Source organism: Corvus moneduloides, chromosome 21 (genome assembly GCF_009650955.1).
Source record: "Corvus moneduloides isolate bCorMon1 chromosome 21, bCorMon1.pri, whole genome shotgun sequence".
NCBI lineage: Eukaryota > Metazoa > Chordata > Aves > Passeriformes > Corvidae > Corvus > Corvus moneduloides.
Genome location: NC_045496.1, coordinates 10509076 through 10535665, shown reverse-complemented (window position 1 = coordinate 10535665; position 26590 = coordinate 10509076). Strand labels below are relative to the sequence as shown.

Sequence of the window (26590 nt, the reverse complement as noted above, 5' to 3'; positions counted from 1 at the left end):
ATTCATGGTTTGCACACCACAGACAAAGGGAATAACCTGCTCTAGAATAAATCACAGAATCCCAGACTGGTTTGGGCTGGAAAAGACCGTAAAACCCATGCAGTGCCACCCCCTGCCATGGGCAGGGACACCTTCCACTGTCCCAGGCTGCTCCAAGCCCCAATGTCCAGCCTGGCCTTGGGCACTGCCAGGGATCCAGGGGCAGCCCCAGCTGCTCTGGGCACCCTGTGCCAGGGCCTGCCCACCCTCCCAGGGAGGGATTTCTTCCTGATATCCTGTCTAAATTTCTCCTCCTTTAGCTTAAAATAGTTGCCCTTGTCCTATCACTATCTGCCCATGAAAAATGTAATCTCCCTCTTTTTTATAAGCCCTTTTAAGTACCGAACAGTAAAATGCCTGGTGTTTTATTGCAAATACAGCAAGAAAATAAATAATGACAGGCAGGGTTTGTATGGATTTCTGTCCTTTCAGGTGAGAGGCTGAAGAGTCAAAAATCCTACATGTAAATCTGCTTCACTGCCCCAGCTGAGAGATGGGGAAGAGCAGGACAGACGGACACCCAGAGCCACTGCAATGCTCAGAGCCCCAGCTCCACGTTGTTTGGGGTTAGTCTGACTTAGGTATGTTCGGTCCCCAAGGGCAGTAAAAGACTTCCTGCTATTTTTGAAGATAATTCTATTCATCCTTCTGGTAATAAAGCTAGAAGAAAGCTATGGCTGAGAGTGAGAAGTTGTTGAGGTTTCCTGTTCTTCACTCTGGGAATGAGCAGTAAATGAGCTCTGCTGTGAAAGAAAAAACAGAACAACAACTTCACCAAAAAAACCTAGAGCTTTCCAAAGCTGGATCTAGAAAGATCTGTATTTCTAATGAAAACATCAAATATCTTTGGAACCATGAACCTAAAAATCCCTCTTGAATATAGTCAGATAAGACATTTCTGTTGTAGTTGTCAAGTACTCACATTCAAAAACTTTTTGAGCACAAGAGGAAGTTTCAAGCAGCTACCTGGGAATTTCAAACCAAATACAAAATATCTTTGTTTCAGTATTGAAAGAAATCAACAAGAATGGGATTCCAGGAGGTCACTTGGGAATTCAGCTTTACTGAAGAACAGGATTTTAAGAATGCTATTTGAGTTTTTACTTTTGCTAAACAAGATCAAGTTGTTATACACCATCCAAATGAACCATGCTCCTGGGAGAAAAACAAACCCCCTTGCCTTTAAAAAAGAAATGTCATAGAATGGTGGGGAGGGACCTTCAAGCCCATCCAGTTCAAGCCCACCCAGTTCCACCCCCTGCCATGGCCAGGGACACCTTCCAATATCCCAGGCTGCTCCAAGCTCCATCCAACCTGGCCTGGAACAATGCCAGGGATGGGGCAACCATGCCAGAGATGCTGCAGTGCTGTAGAACAGGGTAAAACACACCAGATCCTGGGTCTGGTGAACTCTTGCCTGTGTCAACCACCCAGACACAAACACAGGAGGTGTTACACATTTGGAATATGAGCCTCGGTGGTAAAGAGGCTTCAAAACTCCTCCAACTGAGACCTGAGGTTGGGGCAATCCCACAGTGAGGTTTTCCAAGGCCTCTGGCTGCAGGCAGGCTGCAGATAGCACAACAGGTCTATGACCAAGGACTAAAATCCCTTCTTTTCTTGCTAAGGACAAGGAAAACAAAAAAGAACACAGCCATCCCTTTAAATTCTCCAAATTAAAGCCTATTAACCTATTACTTTCAAAGGTCAGCAAAGGAGTGGAGGGAGCATTCCCTGGCATTCTGTCCTCAGCCAGCAGAAAAGCTGAGGTTGAGCCCAGCCTGCTCCTGTACATGGGAAGAGCACGTTAAGCTGCAGCATTCACAGCGTGCAGCTGCTGGGATGAAACGGAATTCACATTGAAATGCATCCAAAAAAAAGGACACAGACATTCACAGAGAGCTGGGAAGGTAAATTTATTTGAAAGACATGACCCACCTCTTTGTAATTGCCCTGGAGATAAAGATGACTGACATGTTCAAGCAAATAGTTCCGGTCCGCTGTGTGGAGCTGGTAAATGCTAATCAGGGGGTCAAGCAGATTAGTTGGGCACTGCGAGAGCATTCCGAGCACACGGGCCTGCAGCTTCTTCAGCTTGGTGCCAGACTTCAAAAAACAACCAAAAAAGCAATCAAACACAGGTTTGGTAAAGATGGCTGCGGCTCAACAGCGGCTGAAAACGCAGCCTGTTTAAACAGAGTAAGCGAATTCCTCTGGAAGGGATTCTCCGATTTCCCCATGGAGTCTGCAGGCAGAAATCAGAACAATATGATACACATTTTTTTCACAGCATTCAGTTTAAGAACATGCAGTGTTTGTGGGGTAGTTCTGGAGAAGGGATAGGGCCTTGTGCAAAAGTAAAATCTGAAACTGGAAAAATGCCCTCTGTGCTAACAGAGCTCTTCAGAAATTCTCCCCTCTAGTTCCCAGCAGAAAACCTTTGAATCCAGCGACTCCCCTCCAGGAAGATCTCGCCTATCAGGCATAAGAATTCCATTTTCACTCCCAGGCTTGCTGCTGGGTGCATGAGGGGTAGGAAAAGCAAAAGCACTATCAAAAGATGCACAGACACAGGTACTAATCCTTGTGTTCCCACATGATCACTCACTCATGACACAGGAATTTCAGTGCCAGCAACACTTCCCTGCACTTTGCCCATCCTGTAATGGCAGAGCTCAACATCTAACCAGAGCCATTTGGAAAAATGGGAAAGGAAGCAACACAAGTATGAAAGTATCCTGCAGTTCAGAGCCAAAAGCTTACACAAAAGAGAACATCTCAGTAGGTCAGAATATCTGAAGGCAGAAGGAATGGTAAACATTAGGATATATAATCTGATGACCCAACTTCACAGAACTAATCATTCAGCTGCTGAAAAGGCAGGCTGTTCCCATTTTCTGCATTCCCACCATATGGCAGGAATTAAGCAATCCTACGGTAACTGGCTTCTATTTGCAGAGCTGGAAGAACACACAGAGCAGATTTCTGCAACTGGGTTTCTCCTGACAGCAGGGATGTGGGTTCCAGTGGGAGAGCCTCCAGCCTGGAAAGGCTGCAAGAGCAACGCTCCATCAAAGTTTGATCTGGAGAGATGGAAATCCCAACTTTGGAGGGGAAACAGCTCTGGCAGCACAGCTTCCAACATGATTTCATTTTCAGGCCAGCATGCCACCAGTAACAACATCTCACTGTGAGTTTCACACCTTGTCACACTCTGTATAAGGCTACAGAGAAGCTGCTGGACTTTGGAATAAAGTGAAACTGGAGATACTTGAGGAACATTAAAATCAATTGCTCCCTACTCTCTCCCAGCGCTCTTGCTTTCTCTTCTTCTAACCTGTGGGACAGCAGGATGCTCTTTTATCCAAAGCTGCAGCTCCGTGGTGATGCAATACCCCAGTGAATGCCCTTTCCCCTTCCAATCACTGCTGCTCTCCAGCATGGCCAGGAGTCCTGCCAAGGGGTCCTCCAGTCTGGCAAAGCCCCGCCTGATTTCTTCCTTGAGCTGCCGAGATACAAAACCACATTGTCATGTACAAAAAGATTAGTGAATCTTCCCTTCCCCCAGCTGAACACAAAGCTTTATTTTTTTTAATGTAATCTATTCAGAGAGGTAACTGTTGCTATTCAGCCACCATCCGCGCCTCCAGTGACTTTTCATGTCATTACAGATTCCTTCATGGCTCACTGCATCTCAAACCCAATGGGAAAAGCAGCAATTGTCCACACTAATTATCCCATAAAGACAGAGAAGTTGTTCTGTGGAGCAGACAAAGGGGCTTGGGATTTGGGGGAGGGGGAGAAAAGAAGTGAGCTGGAGAGAGGGGTGTTATTGGGAAAAGGGCAATACTGAAGGTAGAGAACAGAGAAGTGGGCTCAAAAACATGCTGATCTTCTAAGATACCTATGAGGAGTAGGACAAGAACCCCTCCTCACTGCTGCACCACAGACTTGCATATTTGACTTTATGCCCGCTTCAGCCACAACAGAGCAACACTCCTCACTGTAATCAGAATATTTAGGAGTCTCAAAATAGTTTGGATTTTACACTCAGATCAAAGTGAATGAAATTTCTGAGTTCAAACTCTGTCACATTGCCATCCTCCAAATCTGTGCTCCTTCCCCCAAAGCTCCCTGAGCACCTCCTGCCCCTGTGGGCACTGCACACCTCCATGAGCCCAAAGGCCCCACAAAGGGGCTCAGAACATGGGAAAACTCCATGCCATAAATCTTAGGAATCCCAGGGTGATGTGTTTAGAAATGTGAAGGAATTGGACCCTCACTTTGTGAATGTTAATAGGCTACTTACTCCCCATCTGGTAGAAGTGATAAATTAGCAGTACTGAGCAATATCTCTATAATGTTTACATTAGAAGTAGTTTCCAGGGAGCTGGGAGGGTTGGCAGGGTGAGGAAGTGGCATCCTCAGTACCCACACAGGACCTCTCACTGCATGGTACATCACCAGCGTGAGCAGGGCGAAAGCAGAGACAGAAAACAAGAAATCACTGAGAACAGCTGCTCTCTTTCTTTTCTGGCTAAAAAGCCAAATCTAAAAGATGCTCATTCCTGCTGCAGCCAGCACTTGTAATTTACTGGATTTCATGGCCCCATTCGGAGCTCCCAGTGGAAACAATATAAAGTTTGAAGAACGACATGGAAAACAAAATAAAATCTACAGAAAATTTGCCAATGAATTTGCTCTTTTTTTATTCATCGACAATTTTTACTGGAAGACAGTAATTTTCCAGAGTGTCTTTCATGTCTGGAAAACCCACAGAACCTATGGTTTTTGACAGAAACTGTTTCTTTCTCACTAGGCTATCAAAGGCGGTATGAAAAAGCCGATGACTAACGGAGATGGGACTTCAGATAAGGGATTTCTCCCTGTCAGTAATCTTCCCTGTGGCAAGAGTTTGAGACGTTAAACACAGGGCTCCAGCTTCCCTGGGAGATGCAGCAGAAGGCAAAGCCGAGCTCTGATCCAACCACAAACATCCAATACAACAGCCAAAGGAAAACAAAGCAACTCGCCAACCCCACTGCACTGTTTGGAAATGGCTTTTTCCCCCCAAAGCCCCACTTCAGCACATTTGGAGCTTCCACCACCCCGCTCAGCTCGTCCTTGGGCTGGAATCTGAGCCCGGGCTCTGGCAGGATGGGCTCCAGCAGACACCAGGTCCTGCTGGCACACGCAGAGCAGCTCCCAGCACTGACAATCGCCGGCAGCACAAACTGTGCTCATCTGCACCGAGTCTGGCCTTCGTACCAGTGATGAGCTGGGAAAAAGCCTCCTCCCAAACCTCCCAGCAAGCCTTCAGCTATGGCATGTACAGTCTGAGGGGTAAGGCAGAGAACAAAAGGGCATGAGACACCTAAATCAGAGAGGAAAGAGAGCTGTGCTGCCTGGCTCGACCCTCTGCCAGAGAAGGATTCCTCTCAAACGTGTAATTGCCATTTCCATTTCAATTGATTCCCATGGCAGGGAATGCTCCTTGGGGGATTTCTACAGCCTGACAGATCATGGGAATAGGAAAATGTTGCTGATGCTCAAACTACACACTCCTTTACTCAGCTTTGGTCGCCTATTTCCAGTCCCACAGCTCCAGGCAGTCTGCTGATGCTTCCTGACATTCCTATGTAGGAACGGACCATCTCTTATATCCCAGTTCCAGAACTCCAGGGAGAGCTCAGAGCCCCTTCCAAGGCCTAAAGGGGCTCCAGGAGAGCTGCAGAGGGACTGGGGACAAGGACACAGAGGGACAGGACACAGGGAATGGCTTCCCAGTGCCAGAGGGCAGGGATGGATGGGATATTGGGAAGGAATTGTTCCCTGGGAGGGTGGGCAGGCCCTGGCACAGGGGGCCCAGAGCAGCTGGGGCTGCCCCTGGATCGCTGGCAGTGCCCAAGGCCAGGCTGGACATTGGGGTTTGGAGCAGCCTGGGACAGTGGGAGGTGTCCCTGCCCATGGCAGGGGTGGCACTGGATGGGCTTTTAAACTCCTTCCCAGCCTAAACCAGCCTGTGATTCCATGGCTCCTGGGGACCCTCCAGCTTTTCCACCCCCAGCAGGATCACTGCAGTGCTCTCTGCCAAAGGACACTTCCATGGGAGGCTTTGTCTTTTCCAGAGTATTTTTTTTCCAATCCACATACAGATCCCAGGGTGCCCAGTGCAGAGATTTTGATGATTACTCTTTCCTGCTGTTGTTTTGTGGGATTAACTGCCCTCCAGACCTAAAGGATAATATTTTTTTTTCCTCCAGATCTAACAAAAGTTGATGGAAAGCTCAAGGCTTCAGAGTTGCTGAGTTCAAGTCTCCGCCAGTGAGTGACCATTTGGAAAGGCACCTCTCACACCGGGTTTCCAGTTGTTTATTCCAGCTGGCAGCCACAGACTACCAGTAATGGAAAGTCTAAGAGCAGCAGACCAGGACAGTGACTAAACCCTGCAGATACCCAGGATGGAGCACGTCCACCAGGTCCTCAGCCACGCTGGCCATTCCACACAGGACGTGTTCCACGTGGTTTTGTGGGAGCTGCAGGGCTCTGGGCCTTCTAGAAAAGGAACCACCTCATGAACCTGCCTGAACAGCACAGAGTTAAACATAGAAAAGTCACCCCTCAGCTGATGCAACTGTTTCTGTTAGTTTTCAAGCTCCCAAATTTAGATGAAATATATTTTACTGCCTATGAGAAATCTCCATGTAGAGCCCATAGGTTGCTGTACAAAAATACAGCACTAATTTTAGACAGCAATGTAAATTGCATTTACCACTCTAAAAGGCAAAACCAAAGTAAATCAGAAAAAAACCCCACCAACCTTCAAATATTAAAGCTTTGATATATCCACTTGGCAAAAAGCACTTCTCTACTGACTTCAACTCTCATTTTTTTCAGCTACTAGAAATATTTTTCCCCCTCCCCCCAAGATCCTCCATTTAATGGACAAAAAAAGTGTTTAAAACAAAACAAAAGCAACTTTGATTTTCTTTCCTTCTGTAACTCAGCCCTGGAAACTCCAGCTCTTTTCTAGGAGCCCCTGAGCTGCTCCCCATCACACAAAGCTACCTTTTCTTTTCACTTGTAGCTGCAAATGCAGAGGCTCTTCCCCTGAGTGCTGCAATGAAAGCAGCCGTGAAGGATTGCGGGTCTGACCCGAGTGTCCTGTGCCTGGACATGCTCTGCATCCAGAGGAACTGCTGTGTGCAGGGCTCAGCCTTACCTTCTCCAGCTCATGCTTTGTCCAGAGAAGCTGAAGGGTTTTCAGCAGTAGGAGCGGGTCCTGGCCTGGAGGAGGGGGAAGAGAGAGAGAAAAGGAGGGAGAAAAACAAAACAAACCAGATTTATTGGCTCTGTAGAGGCAGCCCAGACACACTGGGGCATTGTTTCACCCCAGAGAAATCAGCTACTCCGTGTTGGAAACCCCCGAGCTCCAACTGCCAGTCAGGATTAGTGTGTAAAACCCTGCACTCTGAAATCCCAACAACATCACAGCCAGCAGCCAGGCACGGCTTTAACTCAGCACCCCGTGGGCTGCTGCACTCCAAAGCTGTGCTGCTGCAGCTCCAGCCCCATCCTGCTGCTGCCCCACGCCCTGCACACCCCCACCCCTCTCCAGAGGCACCCACACGGCCCTGGAGGAGCCAGCACCTTGCCCAGGTCAGGAGGGATGAGCAGCACAGGAGTTTTTAACGCAGGGCTCTGCAGTGGAACCTCTTGGCAGCCTGGCGATGGAGGAGGCAGTGGGTGAGGTGACTTTGGGGTGGCTCAGCCCCAGCTGGGCCAGCTCAGAGCTCTGGGTGTGCCCGGGGGGGCTGCCCTGCCAGGCTGGACAACAATGGGGCTCCAGTGGGATTCAGGCAAGAGGGTGCCTGAGGAAGAGGGAAGATGAAAGGCTGCTGTGATGAGTGGCAAGGCTAAACAAAGAGGGATCAAATATTTCAAAAGAAGGTTATTTGGAATTTTCCTCTTACTTTTCGCCTAGTTACTGCAGAACTTGCATTCAGTTGTTCTTTTCTGTGTTGTCATTCCTCATACATTCATCATACCAATATTCATCATAGCAATAGTCATCATACCAAAATTCATCACACCAGTACTGCTAAAGCAATTGTGCAGGAATATTTCATTTTGAAAGCAGTAACATGTTTGATATCTGATTCTACTTAATACCCAATCATTAACCTACGAAACCATGACACAAAATATTCTGAATAAAAATCGTCTGCAGCATCAACAGTTTAAATGTGAAGAATGAATTTAAAAATCTGAATGAACTCTCCAAAACCACTCCTCCTAATGCACCTCCTCTTATGTTTTCATACAGCCAAAAGAAAAATGTTAAACAGAAAAGGAAACTTCCTTTCAATCACCTTCTGTGTTTTACAGTTCCTAAAGAGCTCATTTCCAAATGCTAGATTTCATGCTCAGTATCCCATTGCACTTCATATTTCAGGTCACAAAAAACTCCTTCAGCTGTGAAAGGCTCTACCTCATCCAGCTGAACTGAGGCACTGCATTTATAAAATATTTGAAGTAGCAAGCTGATTACTGGTCGAGCCAAGAGCATGATAGTGTTCCCATTATCCACTAACCTCTGGGAAACACCAGCCAAATTAAAAATGCCACATTTACAATTCACAAGATAATATTTTCTCTCATCTCTGGTTGTTCTGAAATGTTGAACTCTCCAAACACTGGCTGTTCTCAGCTACTGCTCCTCCTTTGGAAAAAGAAAAGGCTCTTTTTTTACCAAAACAGAAGAAATGCCAGATCCCTTCTCCCCAGTAAATTAGCAAATTACAGTCAAATTCAGTCCATGTGTGTGTGCATATCTGCACACTCTCCTCTTGGCCTGACTCCCAAAGAAATTTATACACACACAGGAAAAAAAAAGAGAATGCAACGCAGTGTGTAACCAAATACACTGTAAATCTGAGCTGTAATTAATGCAGGGAACAGGCTGGAATGATACAGGAAATGAGAGCAGTTAGGAGAGCAGTGTTTCACTTCAGATACAACCAATAATTCAACTTGTTAAGAGCTTTCTAAACCTCAGTCAGCAAACCCAGCCTTTTCCTACTGACTGTTCCTACCTTACCTCCCTGCCTCTGAAACCCGAGCTGATATAGCTGGAGGAAAACATCTCTGCAGTCAGTTTTAACCAGGTCAGCGGTGCCAGCGTGGCACTGAGCAGCCACAGGTACCCAGGGAACAAACACACCCAGAGCTGGGTTATTCCCACAGAGCACACCTGGAGCACAGCATCCACTCCGGGCTCCTCAGCACAGGAGGGACATGGACCTGCTGGAGAGAGTCCAGAGGCTCCAGGGAGAGCTCAGAGCCCCTTCCAGTGCCTGGAGGAGCTCCAGGAGAGCTGGAGAGGGATTTTGGACAAGGGCCTGGAGGGACAGAACAAGGGGGAATGGCTTCCCACTGCCAGAGGACAGGGATTGAACAAGGAGAGAAATCTGCTGGTGTCTGCATAGGGCTGTTCCCTGCCTTACCTGGCTTCTGGGAATCTAAGGACGAGACACAGCCAGAGGCTAAACATAACAAAATAACCCACAAGCATTTGCTCCCAGAGCCAGACATAAACAGGAGAGCAAAGCCCTCATGCCCTTGTCTCATCCCACCAGACGGAGGACACCGCAGTCCATGCTGGACCTTGAGCTATTGCAGCCAGTTACTCTCCAGCTGAGTCAGAGGATGGAAATGTGAAGTCCTACATCCTGAAGAGATATCCAGCTATTAGCAAGGGGCATTCAATGAGTAAAATAAAAACAAGGGTGCAAACCAGCAAAACAAACCCCAGTGTGGAAAGTCAGAGAACACGAGCTCTCCCTGCTGCAGCTGTGACAGCTGAGGAGGGCCACGAGACGTGTCCCAGGCAGCTGAGCCCATCCAGTTCCTAGACTGAGCTCAAGAGAAAGTACTCAGTCTGACACTGACCCTTCACAGCTCTGAAATGGGGATTGCAGACTTTAAAACAGCTGGAAAAGCCTCACCAAATCAAGGTTAGAGAACATTGGTGAAGACCAAAAAAAGACACCTCTGCACCTACTCCACAAGACACAAAAGACCTCAAGGTCTTGCACTGACAGTTTCTCCCAACAGCATGTTCCTGTTTTAAACATTTCACATTAATGTATCTCCTTTGAACATTTTTCATTTTGAAAATTAATGAGCTCTGCCCTGAACCTGGTACCAAAATTGCAGGAGACGGTAAATCAAATGTCTTCCAATTCTCAAGATCTGTGGTTACATTTGAAAACCATATAAACCACAAGGCTTATATTTTTGAGTTAGAAAAGTGCCTTTGAGGAAAGCCATAAACTACTTTCTGTTCATTCTCTCCATTTCCTTTGTGCATCCATCACTCAAACCCTGCTGTGATTACAACAAAAGCGGTGCCTGGGGGCTGGTGAGGTAAGCACTGGGTTTGCTGGTGAGGTTTGCAGTGTTGTCCTTGCAAAATTCTGCTGCATTATTCACCAGTGCAGCTGAAACGCCCTGGCAAGAGAACCCCACGTTCTGACTGAGCCTCCTTGTGTCTCTTGCCTGAGGAAAGGGAGACATCCAACCCCAGAGGAGGAATTTCCCAAGGAAAAAACCTCCTGACACTTTCTCTTTGTGCCCAAAGCCATTAAAATGCCCTGTGGCCCAAAACCTGGAAGAATTACAGTCAGCAAAAGAAAAGATACCGAAAGAAGGAAAAAAGCAACCCCAAAGAAGGCAACAAAAATGAGTGAAATGCAGGGCCACAGCCCCCAAACTGTCACAGCAGAAAGTCATGGACAGGAAAGGTCAAGAACAAAATGTTAATTACAGAATCACAAATTCATGGAACCACAGAATATCCTGAGCTGGAAGGGACCCACAAAGATCCCAGACATCACTGGGAACTGCAGAACCGTTTATGTTCTGTTCATAGGCCAGATGGAAAAGTCAGCCCGGAGTGATCCCCCCAGCCCAGTTCTCTGCCTGTACCGAGAACAGGGGCAAAGCTTTATTCCAATCACACTGAGATGGTTGTTTCACTCAGCAGGAAATATTTTGCTTCACTCCAGGGAGAAGGCCAGTATCTTGAGGCTTATCTTTTTGTGGTTCTTTACCATGTTCCAGACAGACTTGGTTTAACAGAAACTTCTAATTCAGTGATGCACCTTGCAAGGCCAGCGATCCTCCATGAGTCTCTGGTTTGGATCTACTCTGTCAATGTGACAAGATGCAATTCTGTATCATAGAATTGGTCCTCCTGAATGTGGACCTGTGTTCTCCAATATCCCTACATTAGCTTATCACCAAGCACACAATCACAGAATGGCTGGGGCTGCATCCTGCTCTGCAGGCAATACTCATTGCATGTTTCTCATTTGCTTCTTCTAGGCAAAAGCCAGAATTCCTCAAGTGCCATTAGCTGAGCCCACACTTTCCTGCGATCATTCTGGGAAGCCATACCTTGCTCTATGCTGCTGACTACACCGTTATTGGAAAGCCACAATTAGGAGCTCAAACAGAAGTATGGTGGAGAATGAGGTGCACAGGCAGAACATGGAGAAACTGCCGTGCTGGGGAGGGAAAAGGGAAATGAAGGGAAATTAAGTGCATTGAAAGCAAGACAAGTTTTTCTAGAAAAGAAGCCAGCCTTTCTCAATGGCAACAAAAGTCACTCTCTAATCAAGGGCAAGTGAGACCCTTTCCATTCTGAGAAATTTGAGTTATGAAAACATAATAGGAACCCTCAGCATTTGGCTGATACATGCTCAATTTCTAAGTGAGTCAGAAGTTCACATTCTTCTCCTGCAGCCTCCCAACTGAAAACAATCCCCGCACTTCAAGCACAAGAATAATAAAGCACACATATGCTTCTTATAAAACAATCCTTACAAATAACCATGGCTTTTGTTTTCATAATGGCTAAAATTCATCATTTCCCCCCCAAAAGCACAGATCAAACAAAATGCACTCTCATTAAAAGAGAAGGCTTGCTTGGCTGAGCACAACATTGACCTCTTATTTTCTTAGCGCTTTTTGTCAATGGAGAGACAGGAGAGCTCTGTGGGGCAGGGCAGGCTCAGCACAGCCCCACCCCAGTGCTCCAAACAGGGGCCTTCCTCCCCCTCTCCCTACATCAGCCCGAGAACATCCACATTCCTCTCCCACCCAGAGTGTACAGACACCTGAGCAACAACAACATCACAGATTCCCAGACTGGTTTGGGTTGGAAGGGACCTGAAAGCCCATCCAGTGCCACCCCTGCCATGGGCAGGGACACCTTCAAAAACTCAGCCAGGCTATCCTTACTTCCTTTATCCACCAGCTCCATGCACTTTTTCAGTGATGAAGAGCATTAGGTTTTGTTCCCATGAACCATCTCAGTGTTGAGGGAAGGGTGAGCAGCGAGTCACCACGTTCCCAGAAGGAGGACAACAATCAGTGCCCTGGAATGAGCCATTCCTCACTCCCACTGTCTTGCCAACCTCCTCAGGCCAGGAACAGGAGGATCTGTCACAGCCAGGGTGCAAGTTAATGTCCTTACACTGAGTTAATGGCACTTTCATAGAAATGGGAATTCAGTTTAAAACCACCTAAAACAGCACTCCAGAAAACGAACTATTTCTTCTTTCAAACTCATCAATCCTGCAAAGGGGAAGAAAACTGGTACTGTCCAGAATCAAGGGGAAACTTCTTAATTATGTAAGAGACTGAGACTGCCAGGAACAGCAGCAGCCCCAGAGGACTCAAGTGCAGGACGGGAAAGAAGCATCAGATCCAGAGTACAATCACAGAGCTAAAAAGATATCTATTTTTTTGCTTCCAGACATCTCTGGAAATCCCCAAGTTCTAAACCTAACAACCTTTAACTGTGTCCTAAGTAGTTTTATATGAAAAAACCCACCTGGTAATTCTAAAAAGTTGTAGTAGATATTTTGAAGCCGTCCAACTTTCTTTTGAGAACAGTAACAACAGTTTGATTCTTGTATAAAAGACATTCCCACCTTCTCTTCTGCCAGCTCCTCACTTGAGCGCATTTCAGCAGCATCACAGATTCTGAATGGGGGAGGGCCTGTCCCTTTCCAAGGTCAGTGTGTGGGGCGGTCATGGGGCTGATCTCCACCAGTGCAGACCAGCCAGCCAGGCCCTGGACAGAGCCAAAAGGGCTGGGCAGTGGAGGAGTCACCAGCCTTGCAAGTGCTCAAAAAAGGTGCAGATGTGGCACTTGGGGACATGGTGAGAAGTTCTCGGGTAAACAAAGTGGAGGAGACCCATCTGTCCAGGCTGAATCCAGCTCTCCAGAGGCAGAGGGAAATTGCTGCTTCGCTTATGTCGAATAAAACAATGGCTAAACCCCTAAGTTAGAAGAATTTCTCCTTCCTCTGACTGACTACATCTCAGAGCAGTAGATTAAAACGCCATCTCTGCTAGAATCCCAGACTGGTTTGTTGGAAGGGCCCTTGAAGATCATCTCATTCCAACTCCCCTGCCATGGGCAGGGACACCTTCCACTAGAGCAGCACTGATACTCAGCATTATCAGAAACTTCCAACAATCTGCTCTTCATCCATATTTCTGCTGCTGCTTTTGAAAATCCCACCCTGAGGTGCCAGGAACAGTTCCAATCATTCCCAAATCCTAAATCTGTTCCCTCCACACACAAAGCTCTCCAGGTCACCCTTAAGTGATTGCAGAACAGCCAAATGCTTTTCCCAAAGCCGGCTGGCTCAAGCCACTCATCTCCAGGACACGCTGCAAACATCACACACAGGTTCAGGGAAAACCTTGCCCAGTCCCTCACACCACGCTCCCACCGACTACAGAGCTGCCTCAGAGCCTTTCTAGTGTTCCCAGCACCAAATCCATGGCCAAACAAAAGAGCTCACTGCTACTTAGCACAAAAGTAGCGATGGCTGTTCGCTTCCAAAATTTATAGCTGCACCTCCTAGACAAAATAAAAACCCCTATTTTTGAGAGGTCCTGCACATTACAGTCATAGCTCTGGGGAGGTTAAGTGGAAAAGCCAGGATACCTGTCAGCTCAGCACCAGTGTGTTTGAAGGGATTTGGTGGTTTCCATGGTGATGGGGAGGGTAAGGGGCTGCCTGGTTCCAGCTCTGACTGACGCACATCTCAAACAATCGCTCTCTTCCTGTTCGTATGGCACAAGAAAAACAGGATGCTGAGAGGTGTTTATCTGAGAGAACGAGATAAGCAAGCGCACTGCGAGTTCTCAAAGTATAGGAGTTCACCAACAAGATGTTATAGATTTTCTGTGGAAAAAAAATCCCAGTGCTGCCGTGCTGAACGTGATTAAATTATGCATGGAAAGGTCCTTTCCCTTGGAACCCGCAGGAAACCGTGCGGAGCTGGGATATGAGCCCTGAATACCAATGGAAAGTCTCTTTAGAGTGTGATACCGAGTTACAGTGCTGAATGAAAGCACAGAACCAGCTCAGTGTGTGATATCTGCCACCCCAAGCCCTGCCCAGGGCCCACTGGGGGGGGTGGGCTACAGAGAGTGGGGGGCTGCCACAGCCTGGGGCTGCACAGAGAGCTCAGGCTGCTCTAAAGGGCTCTGTGCCCGTGAGCACCAGGTCACAGGCGCTTCTCAGGCCTCCCACCCAACCTCAGGCACTGTGCAGCATTTTAAATGTCCCTCAGTGCCTGAGAGGGAATCTGCCTACTCCTTATCCCAACTTCATCAGTGACAGAACCTACAAACCACACAGTCATTAATTACCTGCTCTCTAATTACCACGAGCTGGTACAGCCCAGAAGCACTCTGGGGTTTAGAGCTGAAAATCTCATGTTCAAAAAGCCCAGCAGCATTGTCCGGGGTGGCTTTGGAGCAGGGGATGGCACCTTCGCACCCCTGTCATCTGTGGGCACAGGCAATATCCCCGTCCAGGTGCTGGGCAAAGCCATGGCATGAAACCAGGGTCTGGCTGGACATACTGGAGCTGATCCATGGTCACAGTGGCTTTAATGCATCTCTCCTGTTCATCTCCAGAATCACAGAATTTCCTGAGCTGGAAGTGACTCACAAGGACCATGCAGTCCAACACCAGAATTCCAGCTGCACCGGTCCCATCTTCTTGTGGCTACCAAAACTATCCCATCACAGCCAGGAACTGTCCCAGCTCAGTTCTCTAAGAACAGGCCTGGTTCCCCTAGCCCTGTAACAAACAATAGATGAGCTTTGCCACCGGTGTCATCCACACTGGGGGACCCAGGGCAGGACAAGATCTGTATGAGAAAGTGGATTTCTACTTTATGTAAATTTTGTTTTCCCAGCCATTGCACATATTTAAGACAGTATCAAAGGAACAAAATGGGAACCCAATCATTGTCTCTGGCTTGGCTGGCTTACAGATCAACTCCCAGCCTTTAATTCTAGGAAGTGAGTGACTGCGGAGCCTCCTGACAGCCAAGGGCCCCCCTTTTTCCATCGGACTCCCTGTTTGTCTTGGAAGTAGCCAGGTTAAGGCTGTCCCATTCAGCCTGCAGCGGAATGTGGGGCAGATGGAAAGAGGGAAAGACAGACAGAGAGACACTGCAAAGACTGAGAGACAAAGCCTGGTGGCAGGATGAAAGAGGACGGAACGAAGGCAGGGGCCAGCCAAGCCAAACAAAGTTTTCCTTGAGTGATTACATCTGCTGGAGAGTCCCCAGATTGCACCCTCCTTGCTGAGAAATTCTTTTAATTGTGTCTAGGACATTTTAAAAATCCCAAGAAAAGCTCCTCTGTAATCATGAGAGCTCTGAACTGTGCGAACTTTTGTCATGCTGAATCGCCGATAGCTCGCTGCAAACTTCTGCCACCGAAGCAGGGCTTTGCTGAGGGAGAGCCCTGGGGAGGGAGAACTGGTAATAAATCTCCATTTCTTTTTTCCCAAGGAAAGTCAAACAATTCAGACAAGTTCTTCTCCCTCCCAGTATCTGTATAGCTCAGTGCAAAGTGCATCCAGCAGAAAAGGAAAAGAGATCCGTTCTCAGATTAGCCAAAATTAAGTAAGGTTAAATGAACGATGTGCAGAGCCAAAGCCTCCAGCTCTGTGAAATGGGCACCTCCCTGAGCCCCTGGAGCAGAGCCATCAGCACTGCCAAGGATGTCAATGCACAGGTGGATGTCAGCATCATCCAGATTTGTTTTTTAAACAGTATGACTTACAGCAACTTTAAAACAGTATCTGTAATTTTAGAACAGAATTTATCCTTACGAAAGGCAGCCTTTCCAGGCATAAGCACCTCCTCTGCTCCCAGACTCTGTGCTTCAGAAAGCACGGCACAGCCAGGATCATGCCATGGGGAAACACCAGCTCAGTGTCTGTTGAACAACACCTCAGCAAGGCTGAAGGAAACCTCAATGGAGAGAAACACCAGATGTTGCTGGGGGAAGGGGGATAGTGAGAGCAGGTGGCAGCTCAGAGACACAGAGCCTGATCAGGGCCCGTGAGCAAAGGGACCAGTGTCTCTCTAGCCTCCAGGTACAGGCAATAAACAGTCTGAGGGCCAAGGAGCACCATTTGAGAACATCCACTGCAATAATCCCAGTCCTCAAAACTATGGAGGGTCCCCTGAAAACCTCTGGTTTACTGGGAAGGAGGTTGGGATTTTATTTTATGCTTATTTGCCTCTTGTTTTTGTCCTGGTAGATAATGTTCATTTCCAGTAACTGTTGACCAAAGTGGAAAAGGAGGATTTAATAAAAAAGTGCAAGAGTCCATCACAAGTAATGGCAACTCGTGTGCTCTTATAGAACAATAACACACCAACATAAAATAAATCAGTGCCTTTTAATTTAACAATGTAAATTACCCTCCCACCTGCTGTGACTCTCCATAAGGAGAAAAAGCTGGTGGCATATTTACCAAGCTGTCTATCCCAGTCCCATTCTGCACTGGCCTCCTGCCCTGGGGTTAGACTGTAGGACTCTGTCATCTCTTGCACTCGTATGACCTAAGAAAGGGAATGTGGCCTTTTTCCCACAAGCCCAGAGTGAGAACATCATAAAAGCTGAACTTTAGCCCCCTTTTTGGGCAGGCAGCACAATAGCAAGGAGGATGCTGTTACTCCCCAGAGGCTCTGCCGCTGAAAAACATCACCGAGCTCAAGTAAAAGGTCAGTAGTTAGGATTGCATCTCTTGTTTTCTTCAGTTTTCCTCCTCCGTCAAAGGCAGTTCAACATTCTTTGCACACACCCCTCCCTCCTTCTGAGAAATGCAGGAAGGAAGTGCTTGCAAAATAGTATAATTTAAAAGAAGGCACAATCACACACAGCAAACCCTGCTGCAGCCTCCGAGCAGGACGTTTCCACTGCTCCCAGTTCCCGCTGCCACACAAACCAGTCCCTGCCGCAGCAGAGCCGTCCCTCCCTCCTGGAGACACATGGGGAGGGTTGTGCTCCCAAACACCTGGGCTGGAGAGCTGTGGCTACGTGCTGCAGGCAGCCCTGCTCCCCAGAGCACAGCCCACATCTGCCCAGGCAGCCAGGGCTGTGCAGCAGGACAAGAAGGACACAGGGACCCTGCAGCCTCCCAGGGTACTGAGTGGTACCAGGCACCCAGTGTCACCTCCTGTCTCTCTCCTAACGAGGGCTTGTTCGATTTCACAGGATGTTCTTCCACCAAGGCTTGTTACCTGAGCTTTACTAGGGCTTGGGAAGGTGTTTGGGACAGTTGAATTTAACTTGACCCTTTTCTTCACTAGATTTATGTGAAAGAACCAGAGTGGGTGGAAGCAGCTGTTATACTCCATGCCTTTTTGCAAAGAGGAATGTAGAGACCAGCAGGCGATTCCTGGAAAATTCCTTCATTATCCCTCAGTTTCTGCTGTATGACCATATCTCCAATCTAAACATCATTCTTCCCAGGCACATGGTGTTTCTGTATCCCTGGGCAAACAGCACTTACTATCACAACCCCATTTCTTTGTCTTTTCCAAGACTTTGGCAGTCCCAAGGACTTCTCTTGAGCCATGAACTGTGATAGCCACGTGTCAGGACAGGCTGGCAGTCCCTGCCTGCTCTCCCTTCCTTGAGTCCTCCCAGCCCAGTGTCCTAACACAAACACCTTGGTGCCCGCGGCCTCTCCCAGCGCCCCCAGCAGATCCGGTCCTGTTCCAGTGTCCCACGTTCCTCTCATTGCTCGTGGGTTCATCTCCAGCTGCCATTCTTGGACTTAATGGGACACTGCCAACTAATCACAGTCCTGTCTCTTCTTTAACCTGTTGCTGTCACAGCGCATAATTAGATTAATGAAGTAACGACGAGATCAGCGCATGGAGGACCTGAGCAGAACCACACCCGTGACCACTCGAGTGGCGTCTCCTTCCAAAGAGGATGCCCAGGACAAGCAAACACAATCAATTATTTTCTAGAAGGAAATTTAAAAATGTTGCACACTGCTAACGTGAGCACTGCCCCGTGTACGGTCACACAGCTTCTCAAAGGGGAACAGTAACACTCTCCCAAACAGGGAAATGAGAGTGCCAAATGCCACCAACAGCCTGGGGACTGGGGGCTGCAGCAGGACCTGAAACCAGGTTGCTGAGCTTTGCTTTTTTCTTTTAAAGTTGACAACTTCAACATCTACACCCAGCACTGAGCACGGGGAAACCTGCTGTTGTCTAGCTCTAGGCCAGATAGGTAAATTTTTGGGGTTAATGTTTTCATAACCATGCCGCCAGGACTGCTGTTTACTATCCATCCCATCCCCAGTAACTTCTTACCTTCTTTACTTTTTTCAATTGCTGTTGCTTACGTGCATTTCTGATAGATTTAAAAATAATTGTTAGCACTGCAGAAATGTGTTCAGCTTTTAAATGAGGGTTCCATAATCCTGTTTCTGTAAAGACCTTAAATAAAAAAATAGTTCTGAACTGTAGAGTGTTGTAAAGGCGTTAAAGGAGCTTACTGCGCACCCCACGCCTGCTGCAAGCCCAGACAAAGGACAATAAAAATGTGAAACAGAGGAGAAGGAATGAAAGAACCCCAGAAAGGCACATCTGGCTGGGAAGAGGAGGTGCTCCTGCAGGTAGTCAGCACAGAGCCTGACCACTCTTTCAGTGAAAAAAAAATTTTCTAATATCTAATCTGAACCTCCCGTGTTGCAACTAAGGCCTTTTCCTTTCATCCTGTTGCCTGGGACATGGCAAAAGAGACCAAACCACCACCTCACTACAACCTCCCTTCAGGCAGTTGTAAGGAGGAATTCCCAGCTCAAGGTTTGTGAGGATACTAAAATCATACTGAAAAATATAAACCCAAATAGTTGGTTTAAGGAATGGTTAAAAACAGGTTACAGGGCAGATAGATCTGAAAATATGACCTAAATATTGTAATGCAACATTTAAACAAAAGCAGTGATACAGGGAAAAAGATCCCAGTTCAGTTCTGAGCCTCTTCTTGGAGAGAATCCTGTTCAGCAAAGGTGATCCAGTCAAAGGTGAGGCCTCCACCCTACTTGGTTCCTCCTTCTTTAAGGCCTCACAGGTGGCTTTGCCTCAGCACTGCCTGAAGAGCTGAGAGAAAGCTCGGCCTCCATCCAGCACCCACAGTGACCCACACATCCCCCGGGTGCTCTGCACCCCAGAGCATCCCCAGCACCTGCCAGCACAGCAGCTCCTCTGCAAACATCAGCCCTTTTCCTCCTCCCCTCCCTTCTTCATTTGTTAAGATGCTTCTTCGAAAGGGGAGCTTTGATTATTAAGATACTTAATGATAAAGGGAAGGGCAGCAAATGTGCAGTGCCTGCTGCCAGGCCCAGCCCCAGAGAGGCTGGCTCGTGCTGGGCTCCCAGGCTCTGCTCCCAGGCTCTGCTCCCGGTGTTTATCCCAGGCGGGTGTTTTTCCCCGGCGCTGCTGCGATTGTTTGGCCAGGCTGGGTGATGGATGGTGCAGAGGGCTGTGTCTGGAAATGCGCTCCTGAACCGACAGGAAGCTGAGGGGGCCTTTGCCAGCACTTCCTTCCTGCATACAAGGGGAGGACAGAATGGGAAAAGCCTTGGCTGTCTCTTACCCTGAGAAAAGTGCTCCCCTTCCAGCTGGATTACAGTAACAATATTTTAATCTTTCACAAGATTACAATATCCTTCCTCTCTAAGTATAGCTCCAGTGGCAGCTCAGAGAATGAAATGAACCAACAATGTAAAACTCAATAGGTGGTGCTGGAAGCTGAACAAATGGAGGTCCAGGCTGGAAGGTCCCTATCTTCAGCCAGGATATACATCACCAGGGATCACACCTGTCTAACCCAGGACTTGACTCCAAGAGCAACCAGGACTAAGCACTTCAACAGGAGGTGTAAAATGTACATGAGTGGTACATTGAAAATGTGTCCCTCTGGACAGCTTCGTTCCTGTGCCTGTTTGAGAGAGCGGATCTAAACTCAAACCACAACATTTATTACACCTACAAAAAATAAGGCTGCAATGAGCAATCTATGAATATTCTGACCACATATTTCTCATGAGCACCCACGATGCGTTATAGAGACTTGAATGTCTTTTTCCCAAAACCCAGCCTCTAGGTCCTTCTGTGGATGATTCATGAATCTCCATGACATCCTGATGTGTCATCATCACCTGTTCACAGTAATAAAAGTATGTGCTGAGTATTAGAGAATAGATATTTCATGCTACCACAGGAATTTTTCTAAAATTTTCCATTTTTGAGCTCCAGATTCAAACCCATGGACAATGACAAGGGCTTTAGTGTAGGCAGGTGTTCAGAACCCCAGATTGCTCTGCCCCAGCCCTGTGGCCTGGGACAGCCAGAGCAGGGCACACGGGTAGTGGCTCCGAGGACCCTGGCCCAGCGAGGGGAGATCCCAGCAATCCCCTCATTTGTCCGGGCAAGTTTGCCCAATCGAGTCTGAAAAAGGGAGGAAGAAATTCTCAGGACTCTTGACAACAAAAGAAAACTCCCCAAACCTGTGAGCAGACAGCTCTCCTAACAGCCTCTATTTCTGACAAAGGCCTCAGACAAAAAGACCTCACCCATGAACAAAGAGTGGGGAACAATGGGAACTGTCAAAAAATAGCCCTCACGTCAGAGCTAAGAATGCCCCTTGACACTTCCAAAAAAGCCCAGGCTGAGCAGAGCTGGGAGGCCACAGGCACAGCCCCTGGCATCCGCCTCTCCCCGCACACACTGCCAGCAGCACTCGGTGAGGCTGAATTCCAGCAGCCAAAGATGGGGATGGAAGAAGAGGGGAAATTTATGGCAGGCCTGAGCCACAAGTAACAAATTCCTGTCCATCCAATCTCTCCAGCAGGGACCCTGACACTCAGATTGGATGGGACATACCTGACAGTGGTGTGTGCACATCTTCCCTTACTACAAAGGGTAACCACTTACCAAAGCAATTCATGACAAAACGAAGTTATGGCAAAAAGCAGAATGAGTTGTGTAACACAGGAATAAAACCCCTGTGTTCTTCTGAACTGGTGAGAACTTATAAAAAAATTGCTAGAAAAATTTTTAACTTGGATTAGAATTCTAAGAATCCTGATATCCAGATGTGGGCAGGAAACCTCAAAGATCCAATAATCTTCATGGCATGCAATTTAGCATTGATTCACACATTTTGCTTTATTTGTGACCCAGCATTCTCCCCCAATAGCAGTAAGAAAATAAATGAAAAGCAAATCACGCTGAATGAAAACTCACCCGTGGGCTGATCGCTTGAGTAACTGTCCTGATTCATCCTCCCAAAGGTCGCACCAGGTCAGGATGCTGAGGCTGGAGCTCTAACTCAGAGATGCAGCCCAAGCTCTTCCTTCTGCAAAGAAAATGTAGAGTTACTGTCAAACTGCAGCAACTTCACCCTGTGTGAGAAAGGGAGTATCTTGTGTGTGGTCGATTGTCCTCGAATTTATCAGGAGAGTGGAGAACCTACATGCATGTACAGCCTGGTGTAGGAGTCATAGGACACGTGCCTGAAGATCAGACAATGCAATGGGAAACTGAATCAAATCAACAAGAAACACTGGAAAGTGGCATCTGAGACCCCATGGAAAGTGAAACAACATGTTAAAGCACAGCTGGGTTCCTGGAATAGGCTGAGTTTCGGACTTGCACAAACAGGAGTCCCTGATGCTGTTCACTTGAGTAGCCAAACAAAACTGCACAGGGTGAAGAGTTGGACTCGATGATCCTGAGGTCCTTTCCAGCTCCGCAGATTCTATGGTTCTGTGATTCTACGCAAACCCCAGACCTACCTAACCCCAAACTGGACAAACAGGCCATGTGAAAGCATGTTTTTGCCACAGCTACACAGCTCCTCCTCTTTGTTTGCTTGCCCTTCCACTCCTCATCACATCTTGACTGTGGTAGAGTTGGGAACAGAACCCATGTCTCCCAAATCCCAGTCCAGTGCCTTAACCACCACATCCTTCCTGCTGAATCACTGCAGGATTGTTTATCAGGAAGGAAATTCCCCCTCGAGAGCACTCACTCTGAGTGTGCTGGTGGAACACAAATGCTTAGAAAAACACAAACAGAGAGGCAATAACAACAAGTGATTAAAGCCCCTGTACTGGCTGGAGGCACAGCAGCACCTTGGGATTGTTGTGGAGCAGTGGAAGTGAGGCACCACGGAGCAGGACGTGACACAGAACGAGCAGTGCATCCAGATGGCCTCCCAGGAACAGCCTCCTGCTCTCCACAGATGATCCGTGACTCTGGAAGTCTCTCCCCACGTTTAGCACGAGGTGTACATCGCTCAGGGCCATTCAAAAGCTTTGGATTCTCAGCAGGCACTGGGAAGGTCACCTTTGGTAGCAAAGCTACCAAGTGCCAGCAGCTGTGGATGTGATCCAGAGGGTCAGAATTAACCTCACCATGTTGTGCAAGAAAAGGGCTCTCACTTTCTTTAAGGTCTTTAGCCCCAAAATAAAAAAAAAGCAGGGTGTGTGTGAGGGGAAGATACCAAAAATGGAACAAATATGTTTAAACATAGTTTACCCTGCTGGTCTCCTAGAAAACAAAAAGGGCTGTAATTCATACATGATCTGTCGAAAAACACAAACCCACTGAAATGGCAAATTCATGGTCCAGGACTCTGAAGAATTTGGCTCTGCTCAGCAGTTGGGCAAAGGGGAAGAATTTCCCCATTCACAAGCAGTGGCTTTCCAGGTTGTGTCCCACAAGACCCCACCACAGTAACCAACAAACACAGGCTGGGGCAGATGGCAGAGCTTGGACTGATCTCAGGACGGTCCTTTTAAATGTCATTGTATGGGAATTCCAGCAGGACCTGAGGGAGGGATGGATGGATGGATGGATGGATGGATGGATGGATGGATGGATGGGTGGATGGATGGATGGATGGGTGGATGGACAGATGGATGCACAGTGTCTGACACCTGCCCTGCCTGCAGCTCACAGCTCTGCCCCTGCCAGGGGCAAAGCAACCCTCAGGTGGATGGGGATGGTGTGAACAGAGCTCTCATTCTGCCTCCTCAGAAACAGCTGAGGCCACAGCCACCACCAGACAGGGAACTGGGAGCCACTGGTTTCCTTCTGAGTGATTTCAGTTCAAGCAGGGCCATTGCTGGGCTGGAGTGAACAAGGGGCTCCTGACCCACGATAGGAAAAGCAGGAAGTCTCCCTCCTGACAATCTGTTAACCCTCCATGGGATCAGCTCTGTGTTGGTATCTCAAGCTCTGCCTGAGCTGGTGCTTTCCTTAACGCCCAGAAATGTGGTGAAGTGATTGTGTAAAAAATCTTATCTCTCCTCAGAAAATGTCCCCAAAACAAAAAGGAGGTTTCCTATTCCGCTTGGGTATGGAAAAGGCTTGAAAATGTGAAGTGAGAGTAACTTAAATCTTAGAAACGAGGAAAACAAACACTACAAAGCAGTGTTATTTGTAGGCTCTCCATATGGGGATTTTGAAGCCTATTTCACATTTTTATAACCTGCCTTTTATTGCTTTGGTGTTACAGAACATACAGGCACACATAGCAAAGGACAATGGGTGTCTTTTCATTGACTTTTACAGACTTTGGATTCTCAAACCCAATTTAGCTTCAATTTAGCTCCCGTCAGCCACAAACCCAGCACTGCATTCTTCACAATGCCCCAGCTAAGCTACACCACTCAAAACGTGTCCTTAAATTCTGGCATCTCGGACTGCAGTGTGTCACAAATGACCTGCCTCCCGAGCCCTTTCACCAGCCACGTCTGAGGCACATGTTCTTTCAAAGTGGGCAGAAGTGATGAAGAGGCTGCAGCCTCTCTGCACCTCAGATTGAAATGCAAATAGCAGTTCCACCTATTTTTACAGACTTCCCTTTATCACATAAATCTTTAACTACTCAGAAATATAAACTTCACTTTGCTGTGATAAGGATATAGAAAAAAACCACTGACAAAGAGTAAAAAAGAAAATTCAAACCAGGCATCATTCAGCCAGTGCCTGCCACAATGCCGGGCCTGTGTGAAGAGCCCCAGGCTTCCTCCCCTCCTCCAGGGCCCTGAACCCAGTGGGGCTCCACGAGCTCCCACTGGGACAGGGCTGCTCAGCACCACCAGGACCACTGGCAGAAGCCGAGGGGCCAGGACACAACCCCTGCCTCCTGCATTAATTCATTTGACTCAAGCTTATGCTAAGGAGATCACTTCACTTGAATGGAATTTTTATTAAATGATTATTGACTTTTGATCATTTATGGGAGTAATTTAGTAATTTTCCACCATTAGTGCCATAAAAAGATTCATTGGAAGTGCTGAAGGCTCAAAGCAGAACACTCGTGGCAGAAGCCAGCAGAGCCACGCTGCTCCAGAGAACACCCTCTGCCTCATTAGCTCGGACATTAAAACTGGAAAGCAGCTGACAAAACATCAACAGATGTCTGTCAAAGTCTGCTGGATTTTCAAGGCCATCCCCTCAGCATGGCGAAACCCACCGGCTTGACAGGAATGTATTTTTCATGGAAGTTCCTGTCCAAGTTCTTAACATCAATAAGCAAATTGTTGTGACCCCAAGGGCACAAATACAACCCGAACCCCCTGGAGGAAGCCCTGGATACCGGAGAATGTATCTCCCTGCATGCCTGCAGAGTTCCACGACCCAGCTCTCCCTGCTCATTTCACTCTTCTTACCCATCAATCACTTGGAGAACGCACCCTGGACACAACCAGCACACCCGGAGTGACTCCGGGCAGCGCTGCCGGGGCCGTGCTGATGCTGGGGTGGCTCTGGCCGTGCCGCAGCCCCGGAGGCTCGGCAGGCTCGGGCTCAGGCGCTGTTCCCCGGTGCCCTCCCAGGTGAGCTCCCCAGTGCCACTCCCCGGTGCCGTTCCCCGGTGCGCTCCCCGGTGCCGTTCCCCGGTGCGTTCCCAGGTGCGCTCCCATGTGCTGTTCCCCGGTGCCGTTCCCAGGTGCGCTCCCCGGTGCGCTCCCATGTGCGCTCCCATGTGCCGTTCCCCGGTGCGCTCCCGGTGCCGTTCCCCGGTGCGTTCCCAGGTGCGCTCCCCGGTGCCACTCCCCGGTGAGCTCCCCGGTGCGCTCCCATGTGCCGTTCCCCGGTGCGCTCCCCGGTGCGCTCCCATGTGCCGTTCCCCGGTGCCGTTCCCCGGTGCGCTCCCCGGTGAGCTCCCCGGTGCGCTCCCATGTGCCGTTCCCCGGTGCCGTTCCCCGGTGCGCTCCCCGGTGCGCTCCCAGGTGCGCTCCCCGGTGCCGTTCCCCGGTGCCGTTCCCCGGTGCCGTTCCCCGGTGCGCGGAGCAGCCGCGGGGCTCTGGCACCCTCTGCTGACGAACCCGCGCGGGGCCGGGCTCCCTTTGCTGCAGGAGCAGCCCGGAGCTGAACACGTCTTCTGTGTGTTAGCTCAGGTATTTCTGTACATCACACTGATCACAGCCGGCCCTTCCGCCCCTGCGTTTGCCCCGGAACCGCGCACAGCCCGCACAGAGACCTGCCCTACTCTCCTGTCTCCGGGGTCCCCGAAACCCCCCGGATTACCTAAAACCCCTGGGATTTATCGTCCTTTCCGCCTCCCAGCACTACCCAGCTCCCCACAGGCAGTATCCATCCTCTCCCTTATTTCTGAAAGGATTGTAGCAGGGAGGGGACCCCTCAGCCACCTGAGGGAATCATCCCTGGAAGTCTCATCCTTCTGATGCAAGATTCCCTCAACACTCTCCACGCCACCCGTGTCACACAGGAGCCGCGCCTGGCAGGGGGGCTCTGTGCCACCCCCTCCACAAGGCCAACTTGGCACCGAGGAAGGGCAGGGAGGTGACCACACACACCTTGGTCACATGTCCAACATGTCCAACCTCCCGTGTGTCACACAGACACCCCAAGGTGCTGACTGCGACCAGTGACACCCAACCTGCTGACCCAAGGCACAGCGTCCTGACCCTGCTGTGCTGCACGGGAAGGTTCCCGGGGAATAATGAACACCAAGAACAGAAAACTCCGTGTAAAGGCAATGGTGAAACAGAAACCTGATAGTCTGGGCTGTGTTAACTTCAGAGGTTGATTTTCAGCCTTGTTATTGTCTGCATTTTTCTGATTCTTGCTTCTTCTCTACTGGTGTGAAGGGA

At 48.6% G+C, this 26590-nt stretch overlaps 1 protein-coding gene across 13 annotated transcripts in view; it reads right to left on the bottom strand.

Annotated features, from left to right (window-relative positions):
• EXD3 (exonuclease 3'-5' domain containing 3) overlaps positions 1-26590 on the bottom strand; it is a 213873-nt gene that overhangs the window by 148539 nt on the left and 38744 nt on the right. For 8 of the 13 annotated variants that reach the window (XR_004244042.1, XM_032130570.1, XM_032130579.1 and 5 more), the window contains 4 exons: positions 21708-21819; positions 7262-7326; positions 3377-3544; positions 1978-2145 (listed from right to left, as the gene is read on the bottom strand). Coding sequence is in view for 12 of the 13 variants with exons in the window: in XM_032130570.1 (XP_031986461.1) it covers positions 1978-2145; positions 3377-3544; positions 7262-7326; positions 21708-21744 (438 nt within the window). In the remaining variant the exon portion in view is untranslated. Of the gene's footprint in view, positions 1-1977; positions 2146-3376; positions 3545-7261; positions 7327-21707; positions 21820-21936; positions 22569-22597; positions 23352-25144; positions 25719-26590 lie in introns of those variants that run through there. The other 5 variants (XM_032130575.1, XM_032130578.1, XM_032130577.1 and 2 more) reach the window with 5 other exon arrangements.